The 13,280-nt window shown below is 41.0% G+C and overlaps 1 protein-coding gene and 1 long non-coding RNA gene across 9 annotated transcripts in view; one reads left to right on the forward strand and one right to left on the reverse strand.

Moving 5' to 3' along the window:
* parp4 (poly (ADP-ribose) polymerase family, member 4) overlaps positions 1–13,280 on the forward strand; it is a 34,649-nt gene that overhangs the window by 1,960 nt on the left and 19,409 nt on the right. For 5 of the 8 annotated variants that reach the window (XR_011667797.1, XM_071341166.1, XM_071341168.1 and 2 more), the window contains exons 2-5: positions 10,430–10,557; positions 10,691–10,904; positions 11,537–11,645; positions 11,970–12,048. Coding sequence is in view for 7 of the 8 variants with exons in the window: in XM_071341166.1 (XP_071197267.1) it covers positions 10,430–10,557; positions 10,691–10,904; positions 11,537–11,645; positions 11,970–12,048 (530 nt within the window). In the remaining variant the exon portion in view is untranslated. Of the gene's footprint in view, positions 1–7,903; positions 8,041–9,233; positions 9,344–9,830; positions 9,868–10,429; positions 10,558–10,690; positions 10,905–11,536; positions 11,646–11,969; positions 12,049–13,280 lie in introns of those variants that run through there. The other 3 variants (XM_071341173.1, XM_071341169.1, XM_071341172.1) reach the window with 3 other exon arrangements.
* Positions 6,089–9,661, reverse strand: LOC139538764 (uncharacterized). The gene is made up of 3 exons (XR_011667798.1): positions 9,599–9,661; positions 9,124–9,301; positions 6,089–7,461 (listed from the first exon to the last, which is right to left on the reverse strand). It is a non-coding gene; the product is annotated as an uncharacterized lncRNA (long non-coding RNA).

The following is a 13,280-nucleotide window of genomic DNA, read 5'->3' on the forward strand; positions in this document are numbered from 1 at the left end:
ATAGTGCAATTACTGTATTGTTTAGTGTTGTGGCTTTGCTGGCATGCATGCATATTTTGTTGCCGCACCAAGATTTACATGCTAAAATTGCCACTGGTCACATGCATGAGCCAGTAATGATCGGTCACGTGAATGAAGCAAGCGTTAATGATGAATTAATTATGAATAAGCTAAATCATGCAATTATAACTTGTCTGTATACAATAAATCTAACGGGACTGCCCCGAAAGAGCTCCTGATTGACATGTGCACTTGGTGCATTGAGTTGGTTGGAACCACTCCAGGGCGCTAATAATAAATAATGATTAATATGAATATTTAATATTGACTTTGAATGTTCCTGTGTAGAATTTCCACAACAATATATTTAGTGCTATCAAAGTCATTTCAAAGAGTAGGTTTATCAGAGCAAATGAAGCGTAACCATATTTAATGAATCATATACAGTTCATTCAGAAAGTATTCATACACCTTGACTGTTGAAGGAGAATGGGAGAAACTCCCCCAAATACAGGTGTGCCTGAATTCAATATATTTTTTCTCACCCATCTACAGTACACACAATATCCCATAATGACAAACTGAAAACATGATTTTAGACATGTTTGCAAATGTATTGAAAATGAAATATAGAAATATCTAATTTATACTGAACAAAAATATAAATGCAACATGTAAAGTGTTGGTCCCATGTTTCATGTGCTGAAGTAAAATGTCCCTGAAATGTTCCATACGTACAAAAAGCTTATCTCATTTTGTGCACATTTTTTTTTACATCCTATAGTGAGCATTTGTCCTTTGCCAAGATAATCCATCCATCTGACAGGTGTGGCATATCAAGAAGCTGATTAAACAGAATGATCATTACACAGGTGCACCTTGTGCTGGGGACAATAAAAGGCCACTCTAAAATGTGCAGTTTTGTCACACAACACAATGCCACAGATGTCACAAGTTTTGAGGGTTCGCACAATTGGCATGTTGACTGCAGGAATGCCCACCAGATCTGTTGCTAGTAGATTTCATGTTCATTTCTATACCAATGTCATTTTAGAGAATTTGGCAGTACGTCCAACTGGCCTCACAATCGCAGACCACGCGTAACCACGCCAGCCCAGGACCTCCACATATGGCTTCTTCACCTGCGGGATCGTCTGAGACTGTGGGTTTGTACAACCAAAGAATTTCTGCACATACTGTCAGAAACTGTCTCAGGGAACATCATCTGCGTGATAGTTGTCCTCAGGGTCTTGACCTGACTGCAGTTCAGCGTCGTAAGCAACTTCAGTGGGCCAAGGCTCACCTTCGATGGCCACTGGCACGCTGAATAAGTCTGCTCTTCACGGAGGAATCCCAATTTCAGCTGTACCAAGCAGATGGCAGACAACGTGTATGGCGTTGTGTGAGCAAGCGGTTTACTGATGTCAACGTTGTGAACAGAGCGCCCCATGGTGAGGTTATGGTATGGGCAGGCATAAGCTACAGACAATGAACACAATTGCATTTTATCGATGGCAATTTGAATGCACAGAGACACCGTGACGAGATCCTGAGGCCCATTGTCGTGCCATTGATCCGCCACCATCACCTCATATTTTAGCATCATAATGCACGGCCCCATGTTGCAAGGATCTGTACACAATTCATGGAAGCTGAAAATGTCCCAATTCTTCCATGGCCTGCATACTCACCAGACATGCCACCCATTGAGCATGTTTGGGATGCTCTGGATTGACGTATATGACGGCGTGTTACAGTTCCCGCCAATATCCAGCAACTTCGCAGCAACTTGAAGAGGAGTGGAACAACATTCCACAGGCCACAATCAACAGCCTGATCGACTCTATGAGGATATGTCACGCTGCATGATGCAAATGGTGGTCACACCAGATACTGACTTGACTGGTTTTCTGACCCTCGCCCCTACCTTTTTTCAAAGGTATCTGTGACCAACAGATGTATATCTGTGTTCCCAGTCATGTGAAATCCATAATTAGGACCTAATACATTTATTTAAATTGATTGATTTCCTTATGAACTGTAATTTAGTCAAATCTTTGAAATTGTTGCATGTTGCGTTTATATTTTTGTTCGGTGTGTATATACTATACAGTACCAGTCAAAAGTTTGGACACACCTACTCATATTTCTCTTTATTTTTATTATTTTCTACATTGTAGAATAAGACATCAAAACTATGAAAAAAACACATGGAATCATGTAGTAAGTAAAAAAGTGTTAAACAAATCTAAATACAGTTGAAGTCGGGAAGTTTACACTTAGGTTGGAGTTTTTCAACCACTCCACAAATTTCTTGTTAACAAACTATAGTTTTGAGCAAGTCGGTTAGGACATCTACTTTGTGCATGACACAAGTCATTTTTCCAACAATTGTTTACAGACAGATTATTTCACTTATAATTCACTGTGTCACAATTCAAGTGGGTCAGAAGTTTACATACACTAAGTTGACTATGCCTTTAAACGGCTTGGAAAATACCCGTAAATGATGTCATGGCTTTAAAAGCTTCTGATAGGCGAATTGACATAATTTGAGTCAATTGGAGGTGCACCTGTGGATGTATTTCAAGGCCTACCTTCAAACTCAGTGCCTCTTTGCTTGACATTATGGGAAAATCAAAAGAAATCAGCCAAGACCTCCACAAGTCTGGTTCATCCTTAGGAGCAATTTCCAAATGCCTGGAGGTACCACGTTCATCTGCACAAACAATATTATGCAAGTATAAACACCATGGGACCACGCAGCCGTCATACCACTCAGGAAGGAGACGCGTTCTTTCTCCTAGAGATGAACGTACTTTAGTGCGAAAAGTGCAAATCAATCCCAGAACAACAGCAAAGGACCTTGTGAAGATGCTGGAGGAAACGGGTACAAAAGTATCTATATCCACAGTAAAATGAGTCCTATATCGACATAATCTGTAAGGCCGCTCAGCAAGGAAGAAGCCACTGCTCCAAAACCCCCATTAAAAAAGCCAGACTACGGTTTGCAACTGCATATGGGGACAGAGCTTGTACTTTTTGAAGAAATGTCCTCTGGTCTGATGAAACAAAAATATAACTATTTGGTCATAATGACCATCGTTATGTTTGGAGGAAAAAGGGGGATGCTTGCAAGCCAAAGAACACCATCCCAACCGTGAAGTATGGGGGTGGCAGCATCATGTTGTGGGGGTGCTTTGCTGCAGGAGGGACTGGTGCACTTCACAAAATAGATGGTTTCATGAGGAAAGGAAAATTATGTGGATATATTGAAGCAACATCTCAAGAAATCAGTCAGGAAGTTAAAGCTTGGTCGTAAATGGGTCTTCCAAATGGACAATGACCCCAAGCATACTTCCAAAGTTGTGGCAAAATGGCTTAAGGACAACAAAGTCAAGGTATTGGAGTGGCCATCACAAAGCCCTGACCTCAATCCTATAGAAAATGTATGGGCAGAACTGAAAAAGCGTGTGCGAGCAAGGAGGCCTACAAACCTGACTCTACCTGGCTACCTGAAACGTTTGACCCAAGTTAAACAATTTAATGGCAATGCTACCAAATACTAATTGAGTGTATGTAAACTTCTGACCCACTGGGAATGTGATGAAATAAATAAAATCTGAAATAAATAATTTTCTCTCCTATTATTCTGACATTTCACATTCTTAAAATAAAGTGGTGATTCTAACTGACCTAAGACAGTGAATTTTTACTAAGATTAAATGTCAGGAATTGTGAAAAACTGAGTTTAAATGTAGTTGGCTAAGGTGTATGTAAACTTCCGACTTCAACTGTATTTTTTATATTTGAGATTTTTTAAAGTAGCAACCCTTTGCCTTGATGACAGCTTTGCACACTCTTGGCATTCTCTCAACCAGCTTCATGAGGTAGTCCGCTGGAATGTCTTGAAGGAGTTCCCACATATGCTGAGCACTTGTTAGCTGATTTTCCTTCACTCTGTGGTCTGACTCATCCCAAACCATCTCAATTTGGTTGAGGTCGGGTGATTATGGAGGACAGGTCATCTGACATCACTGGGGCCAAGCTTCCTGCAATTCAAGACCTCTATACCAGGCGGTGTCAGAGGAAGGCCCAAAAATGTGTCTAAGACTCCAGCCACCCTAGTCATAGACTGTTCTTTCTGCTACCGCGCGGCAAGCGGTACCGGAGTGCCAAGTCTAGATCCAAGAGGCTTCTAAACAGCTTCTACCCATGCCATAAGCCTCCTGAACAGCTATTCAAATGGCTACCCAGACTATTTGCATCCCCCCCCACACGCTGCTGCTACTCTGTTATTTTCTATGCATAGTCACTTTAATAAATCAACCTACATAATTATCTCAATTACCTTGACACCGGTGTCCCCCGCACATTGACCATTGACACTGTACCGGTACCCCCTGTATTTTGACCCGCTATTGTTATTTATTGCTGCTCTTTAATTATTTATTCTTATCTCTTGCTTTTTTTTCTAAAAACTGCATTGTTGGTTAAGGGCTTGTAAGTACGTGCATCAAAGCTAATGGCAAAGCTACCTGTTGTATTCGGCGCATGTGACAAATAAAATTTGATATGATTTAGCACTCCATCACTCTCCTCCTTGGTCAAATAGTCCTTACACAGCCTGGAGGGGTGTTTTGGGTTATTGTCCTGTTAAAACAAATTATAGTCCCACTAAGCACAAACCAGATGAGATGGCGTATCGCTGCAGAATGCTGTGGTAGCCATGCTGGTTAAGTGTGCCTTGAATTCTAAATAAATCACCGACAGTGTCACCAGCAAAGCACCATCACACCTCCTCCTCCATGCTTCACGGTGGGAACCACACATGCGGAGATCAGCCGTTCATCTACTCTGCGTCTCACAAAGACACGGCGGTTGGAACCCAAAATCTCAAATCTGGACTCATAAGACCAAAGGACTGATTTCCACCAGTCTAATGTCCATTGCTCATGTTTCTTGGCCCAAGCAAGTCTCTTCTTATTATTGTTGTCCTTTAGCAGTGGTTTCTATGCAGAAAATTTGATCACGAAGGCCTGTTTCATGCAGTCTCATCTGAACAGTTGATGTTGAGATGTGTTACTTGAACTCTGTGAAGCATTTATTTGGGCTGCAATCTGAGGTGCAGTCAATTGCCAATTTCTGAGACTGCTAAGTCTAATGAACTTATCCTCTGCAGCAGAGGTAACTCTGGGTCTTCCTTTCTTGTGGCGGTCCTCATGAGAGCCAGTTTCATCATAGTGCTTGACCGTTTCTGCAACTGCACTTGAAGAAACTTTCAAAGTTTAGTCATACAGCCACTATTATTCCAGTATTTGGTTGCCATTGCTCCATGTGGACTTATGTTCATTTATCCTGCATATGGAGGCAGATGTGACAAGTTCATCACCCAACACTCTGGCTTCCTAGAATACCTTAGGCCTGGCGATGAAGACAGGAGCTTCACCATCCGAGATCTGCTGTATGAGAGGAAGGGCAACCTTGCCATACCAGCCTTCACTCAGAAAGGAGGCCAGCTGTCTGACAAGGATGTCGCAAGCACAAGGATAGCTAATGTGCGTATACATGTTGAGTTATCAGATGACTCAAGGTGTTCAAAATCCTCTCCCAGACTGTTCCCGTCAACCTGATACACAAAATGGACACGTCCTTAGAATCTGTGCAGCACTTGCTAACCTGCAGGGTAAGATCATCCATGAGGATGCCGAGTGAGCAGTGAGAATGTTCTTACATCTAAAATTTAACTTTATACAATAATTTCATCCACCTGGGATACTGTGTATATATATTTCCTGTTTAATCTGAATATTTTGTTCCTATATTTGAAATGTACTGTAACTTTGCCTGTTCCTGAAAATTACAGGCATCTACTAGGTGCTGCTATAATGCCTTTTTAAATCTATTAAATCTATTAAAAACACATTTTATTCAACACAAATGTCTAACAGACCAAGAGGGAAGACAACTGTTTATCAAGTGCCACACTTTTCTTAATTTGTGCCCTTGAAAACCAAACTCAGAATCAAACTGAAAAACATTTTGAAATTTAGGAAGAATGTGTTAAGTATCAAAGAAAATTTCACAGTGGAATTTCATAATGTTTTTATTTATGTCATAATTCCTCAAGTGCAAGATGAGTTACGGTATGCTTAGATAAGTTAATGAAGCGCCAAATGAAAATAAAGAGCTATACAAGGTACAATTAAAATATTCATAAATCATAAGGAGTTATCCTTAGGCATTAGATAAACATGTATGAAGAGTTGTACAAGGCAAGACATAAAAAACACCAAGAATTATGCAAATATAAATCAGGTAAATGTGCATATGAAGAGAACTGTGCAAGACAACAAAAAACACCAAGAGTTATGCTTAGATAATAAGGCAGAGCTAACAGAGAGATCTTTACAAGGCACAAAATACAAGAACCGTTTCAAAACAAAGTATTAGCCTAGATACCACATAGATTAACATATTTTGAGCACACAGTCTGCCTAACTGGAACTCATATACTACCCTTGGCAGCATATGTAGGAAATAGAATGCCTTCAGTTTAGGGATAACATCAGCACAGAACTTTACATCAATAACAACCAGCTCGGACAGAGCCCAGACAGCAGTTTGCATATCTCCAGTCCTGTGCAGAACATGCCCAATTGCTCCTGCATGTAGTACCCACAGGCTCCATTATGTTGCAGCTGAGGAACTCCATCCACCAGGTTCACGTCAATGAGTTTGCCAGAGACTCACACTTCTCACTCAGAACAGGACATTTGATTTCTAGAAGTTCTTGAGAGTGTAACACTCCATCTGGGGGCTTGCAGAAAGACATGGCTCCTTGACACTCACTACTGTGCCTCTACTCTCCAAACTAAACCCACAGCTCTCCATCCATGTGTAGGCCACCTGCCATATGTGGTTTCTGAGTTTCCATGGAACCTGGGGAAGAGATGCTCCTGCACAAAGTGGTCAGGATTTGTTGAGGTGCACACAGGAACCTTCTTTACTGAGCTTGCAGTGATCTGAAATGTAAGTGTGTCATACCATGCATAGGAGGCACTCTGTGCTTTAGTAACCTCCTCCAAGCTGGCACATTTACACTCCTCCAGCTTAATATAAAAAAGTCATAAAATTACAAGCATTTCTGACACTGTATGTTGATGCCGTGTTCACTGTGAGGCTGCTGCTGGAACTTGATGACTGTTTGGTTTAGCTTTAATGCACTTGTGCAGAAGGCTCCAAGTGGAACATTGGCCCCTTCCAAACTCTTCTTAAGTGCGTTGTGGGAGTGGTACGCAGGGGTTGCAGGTAGAGATGGAGAAGCAGCCGGGGTGCTGTCAGAGAACTCAAAAGATCTCGCTCAACCTTTTTGGAGCTAAATTCCGCTGTGTCCCCAAATTCCACTGGCATTGCTCATCTGTACACCCCTGTCAAGCCTCCATACATGGCATTCTGCACCTTCAATAAAAAATTACTGTTAGAATAGTCAATTACAGTACAGAACACTAGTTTACATGGTGTTCACAGTTCTAGTTCACAGTTTTGATAAACTGATCTGTAAAAAAAAGTCTAACCATTAAGTGTCTTACACAACTAAAAATTTAATTTAAATAAAAAAACATTCTACCTTGAAGCAATGTGTTGAAAAACAATTGTAATATGCAAATTAGTGCATATTTAAGGACGGTTGGCCTCATTTGCATATTTGAATTTTTAAATAAATAAAACTTGTAATACAATAATGTATTGTATTTATGTATACTTTCAACTGGTCAAGTTTCAGTCTGATGAGTAAAGAGAGAAAAAAATCCCTATTAGCCTGTGGTGCCTGGCCTTAAGCCAATAGAAGGCAACACAACATTGTATAAGGGCGTGGCTTGTTAATGGGGGCGTAGTCGTGTTATTCTTCTATACAAGGAAGTTTACAGTTGCTGGTAAAGATTGTCGTACAGTAGCAAAGTACGTGTGAGTACAGTGAATTTACATTATATGTTATCTTCACTGCAAGACAGCCACAGTAACGGACACCTACTTACGGTAAAACAGTTACATATTTTCTTTATAGGTTTGAATGTATAGCATTTTTCCAAAGATATTTATTTTACTGTGACTATTGTCGACAAGTGGGCTATTGTACTCAACTGGTTATGCACTGATTTTAATTTCAGGTAGCTGACTGAACTTCACCAACCAAGTTCATCAGAAACTTCCTTCCCCGTGGAGTTTAGTCAGCTAGTTGCATAGCTGTCTATGACATGAGCTTATTACTGTTTCGTTTTTATGTGCTCACATCCATGTATTTATATAAATTTGATTGATAGCCCACATGTATTACCATTGATTATCCAGGTAGCGAGAACACATACATTTTCAACCTGACAAAAAGCTCAAATATATGTTGTTACACTCGCACTTCCGCATCTTTAACAGTCCAAACATGTTATTTTTTACCCCCACAGCCCTTGCGCTTGTCACTCTCTCGGGAATCCACGTCGAACCCGGATGCAGTTAGATTGCCATCTTAAGTGGAGGCCCAATTCACTAACGTTGCCCCCTCGGCCCTAGATTTAGCTCGAGGGAGCGAGTGAACAACTTTAGTCACTTGCGGGGTCGTTATGACCCACACTTCAATGCAAACTAGTCACATGTCAAACATTGGTGACGGTGAGGTGTCAAATGTAATCAACAAGGCTGCATTTTCGGCATGTCAGAAAAAAGTATGACGCTAGCTTATATATACACACACTGATTTTAGCGTTGGCAAATTTACTTAGTCTCGTAGTGAGCAGCATATAAAACGTTGCTAGAGTCATAAACATTTGTTTGCAATTCTGAAATGTATTGGAATAAATTACTAAACTATAAAACTAGCTAGCCAGCTCTAGGTAACTGTAGCGAGCTAGATACGTTAGCTTCCTAGGTACATTAATAGCTTTAGGTTAGTTGTTTTTAAGCTCAACTTAAAGATTTCCACCAATGACGTTGCATCTCTGATCATCACGCTCCCTTGCTTGGGCAAGGGGCATTTGAGGTACACTGATGTGACGATGTAAAACGTTCAGGGCAGAGGGCTGTTAAGCTGCGTTTCAACTCAGAAAAGTCACACCCTCGTCCACTTACCCACGCCTTATGCCCTTGGGGGAATCCCCGTCACCATCTTGGACGTCGGTCCAAACAAGGGAAGTTCGCAACATAAGCCCCGCAGCCGTCGTTTTTGGTCGATTTTGAGAGTGTACAAATATGTTCATTTCGGGCCTGAAACCCCCCCATAATTCAATTCGCGTTGATTGTACATCCTCTAAGAAAAGTCCACCGAAACGTAAAACGTCAGCATACAAGTGTAAGTAAACAGGTTAGAAATTGTGCTTCTAATGCACATGACGGTCTCATAAAAGTAATGATGTTTTTGTTTAGTTAGCTTTTGGAAATTGTAGAAATAACACATTTTCCTTCAGAAGTTCCAACTAGGCAGGATAACGTCAGCTAATTCATTTTCTAGCTATCATACAGTAGGCGTATATTAATAATTATATAGTTACTATAAGTAGAAATGCAATCATATAATTGACTGTAGAGCATATAAAGCACAAGCTACCAGTGGCTGAAAACAATCATTGCGGGATGAACGAGTGACGAATTTCCGGGCAAGGGCGGTCCATTTAAAAATAATTCCTTCCTCCCTCGCCCCTTGCCCTGCAAGTGTATACTCGTCAGACGTCATGGTACGTCATCAGAAGTGTCCACTTAATTTGAGGGGATAAGGTGTGTCTGTTAAGTGTTTGGAATTTGAAAAGTGTGTGTGTGTTCAAACTGGTCTCAGAGCATTTCGTATTATTCTGTACATGCATCAAGAGACTCCACTTAGTATGTAATGTTTCGTATGGTATATATTAATTTGTTGATGTCCATCACAGATTTTGTATGATATGTTACGAACTGCAATTCGTAATTATATGTTCCGATTTTCTAAAAATGTACAATATGGTACAAATTTGCAAAACGTATGCTATGTTACGAATTCAAGCTAGGTGGCTAACGTTATGATTAAGGTTAGAGTTAACCCTTTAAGCTATTCCTTCCCCTAACCCATCTCCTTAATTTAAGGTTAGGGGAAGTGTTAGTTAACAATGCTAAGTAGTTGCAAAGTAACAAAAAAGTAGGTATTTGAAAGGTTGCTAAAATTCTAAAGTTGTCCATGATTCGATTTGAACTCACAACCTTTGGGTTGCTAGACGTTCGCTTTATACATCCACCACGACCAACAACCCTACTTTTGAAGTAATGTGTCTTGTGTAACGATACCAAAGGTAACATATCATGCTTAATGGAGTGTCTCGGATTTACGTACAGAATGATATGAAATGCTCTAAAACCCAGCTGGTGTGTTTGATAAGACCATGTCATAAAGGTTTTTCTCCTTCAACAGCTATGGCTCTGTTTGACAACTGTTTTGTGGTTTTGGAGCTGAAGAATTTGCCTTATAAGGAGAAGAAGAGGCTGAAGCTGGCAATAACAGAGAATGGGGGCAGCATTTCCTATGTGATCAATAAGCAGGTCAGGTGCACAGTGACACAAACATTTTTGAATTCATAGGCTAGATTCAAACATGTTGGCGGTATTGATGATCTGTCTTTCTTGCTCTCTATTTCTCTCTTGATATATCGCTCTCTTTCTGTCATCCCCACAGTGTACTCTCGTAGTGACGAGCAGTATGTCCAGTCTGAGCTCCAGTAGGGTGCGGAGCATGAAGAAGCATCAGACTCCAGTAGTAGGGGTGGAGTATGTGTCACGCTGCCTGGAGAAGGAAGTCCTGCTGCCTGTAGAGGACTACTGCCTGCCCCCCCCTCCCTCTACCTCTCTCATCCCACCCAGGCCTGCCTCTCCCTTGCCATCGCAGTCAGGTACAAGCCAAACCTTTCCCCTTTCAGTCAAATACAATCTTTCCCAAATTGAAATATGCTTTATTGGTGATAAAATATACAATGTTACACAACAATGTTGCCAAAACAGTTGTCACTAAGGCAATTAAATAGACTCAGTAATGAATAGATGCTTTATCTTTCTCATCTATGCTTTACCTATAAGTAATCCCTAAGTAATAATACTACTCAGCTTCTTCATCACTGTCAGTTTCAGGCATCACCATTCTCTTTGCATGCAGGCTTTTACGTGTGTGTATTTCCAATGAAAAGCTTCTTGCACGTTCAGCAAGCAGAGCAAGGGTTTGTCATCTTTGAGCATTCTCCTCTGACACAATCACAGTGGGTGGTGTCTCTCGCTCTGTTCCCAGCATGTTGACTCATTCACCCAGAGTGGTCTTTTGAGTTAGTCAGTCAGGAGGCTGTTTTTCCCTCACAGTTGTCTTTAACTGACAAAGGCACTGTGTGCTCACTATGGGTGTGTTTCATCGCACTTTTCTCTGTTTGAAGAACGATGCCTTTTTGACGAAGGGGTGTGTGTGTAATATATGGATGTTTTGAATAGAATTGGACTTTGACATAGGGTGTGTTTGTGTGCGTGTTATGTGTGTTAGTGTTGAAGGGGACGAGCCAGCCGGCTGAAGTTCAGACCCAGACAGTGAATGCTGTAAATCAAGCCGAGAGGGCGGGGAATCAGGAGAGTACTTACCTGGGCAAATTCAGGTGTGTACCTACTGTACCACTTACCTGTCAATCACTGCCTGACTAGATGTCATACTTTTCCTTCCTGACTATAATCTGGTCATTGCCCCACATTCGATGACACAGGCCTTATACCGTTAGTACTAACCAGTTGAATAACCTAGGTTATGTCATTGTTGTATGCAACTTATGTAATTGCCCTGCAATAATGTATGTATTTATTTATTTAACCTTTATTTAACTAGCATGACAGTTAAGAACAAATCCTTATTTACAATGACGACCCACCTGTAGTGTAGTAACAAGCTACATGACTCGTTTGTGTTTTCTTTTTTTTTCTTTTAGAGTGTATACTGAAAGTGACAATGATCTTCCAACATATCCAACAAATTTCCAAGTGGCCAAATACTCAATTTTTGGAAAGGTAAGCCCACCCATAGGCAGTACAGTTTATTTATCTCACGTCAGCTTTACTTGTTGATCCTGTTGATTGACACACCTGTCTTTAGTGTGTATATATATATTACTTTTTCTTGCCACTGTGTATATATATACAGTGGGGCAAAAAAGTATTTAGTCAGCCACCAATTGTGCAAGTTCTCCCACTTAAAAATATGAGAGAGGCCTGTAATTTTCATCATAGGTACACTTCAACTATGACAGACAAAATGAGAGAAAAAAATCCAGAAAATCACATTGTAGGATTTTTTATGAATTTATTTGCAAATTATGGTGGAAAATAAGTATTTGATCACCTACAAACAAGCAAGTTTTCTGGCTCTCATAGACCTGTAACTTCTTCTTTAAGAGGCTCCTCTGTCCTCCACTCGTTACCTGTATTAATGGCACCTGTTTGAACTTGTTATCAGTATAAAAGACACCTGTCCACAACCTCAAACAGTCACACCCCAAACTCCACTATGACCATGACCAAAGAGCTGTCAAAGGACACCAGAAACAAAATTGTAGACCTGCACCAGGCTGGGAAGACTGAATCTGCAATAGGTAAGCAGCTTGGTTTGAAGAAATCAACTGTGGGAGCAATTATTAGGAAATGGAAGACATACAAGACCACTGATAATCTCCCTCGATCTGGGGCTCCACGCAAGATCTCACCCCGTGGGGTCAAAATGATCACAAGAACGGTGAGCAAAAATCCCAGAACCACACGGGGGGACCTAGTGAATGACCTGCAGAGAGCTGGGACCAAAGTAACAAAGCCTACCATCAGTAACACACTACGCCGCCAGGGACTCAAATCCTGCAGTGCCAGACGTGTCCCCCTGCTTAAGCCAGTACATGTCCAGGCCCATCTGAAGTTTGCTAGAGAGCATTTGGATGATCCAGAAGAAGATTGGGAGAATGTCATATGGTCAGATGAAACCAAAATATAACTTTTTGGTAAAAACTCAACTCGTCGTGTTTGGAGGACAAAGAATGCTGAGTTGCATCCAAAGAACACCATACCTACTGTGAAGCATGGGGGTGGAAACATCATGCTTTGGGGCTGTTTTTCTGCAAAGGGACCAGGACGACTGATCCGTGTAAAGGAAAGAATGAATGGGGCCATGTATCGTGAGATTTTGAGTGAAAACCTCCTTCCATCAGCAAGGGCATTGAAGATGAAACGTGGCTGGGTCTTTCAGCATGACAATG

Source organism: Salvelinus alpinus, chromosome 14, assembly GCF_045679555.1.
Source record: "Salvelinus alpinus chromosome 14, SLU_Salpinus.1, whole genome shotgun sequence".
In the NCBI taxonomy this organism is placed as follows: Eukaryota; Metazoa; Chordata; class Actinopteri; order Salmoniformes; family Salmonidae; genus Salvelinus; species Salvelinus alpinus.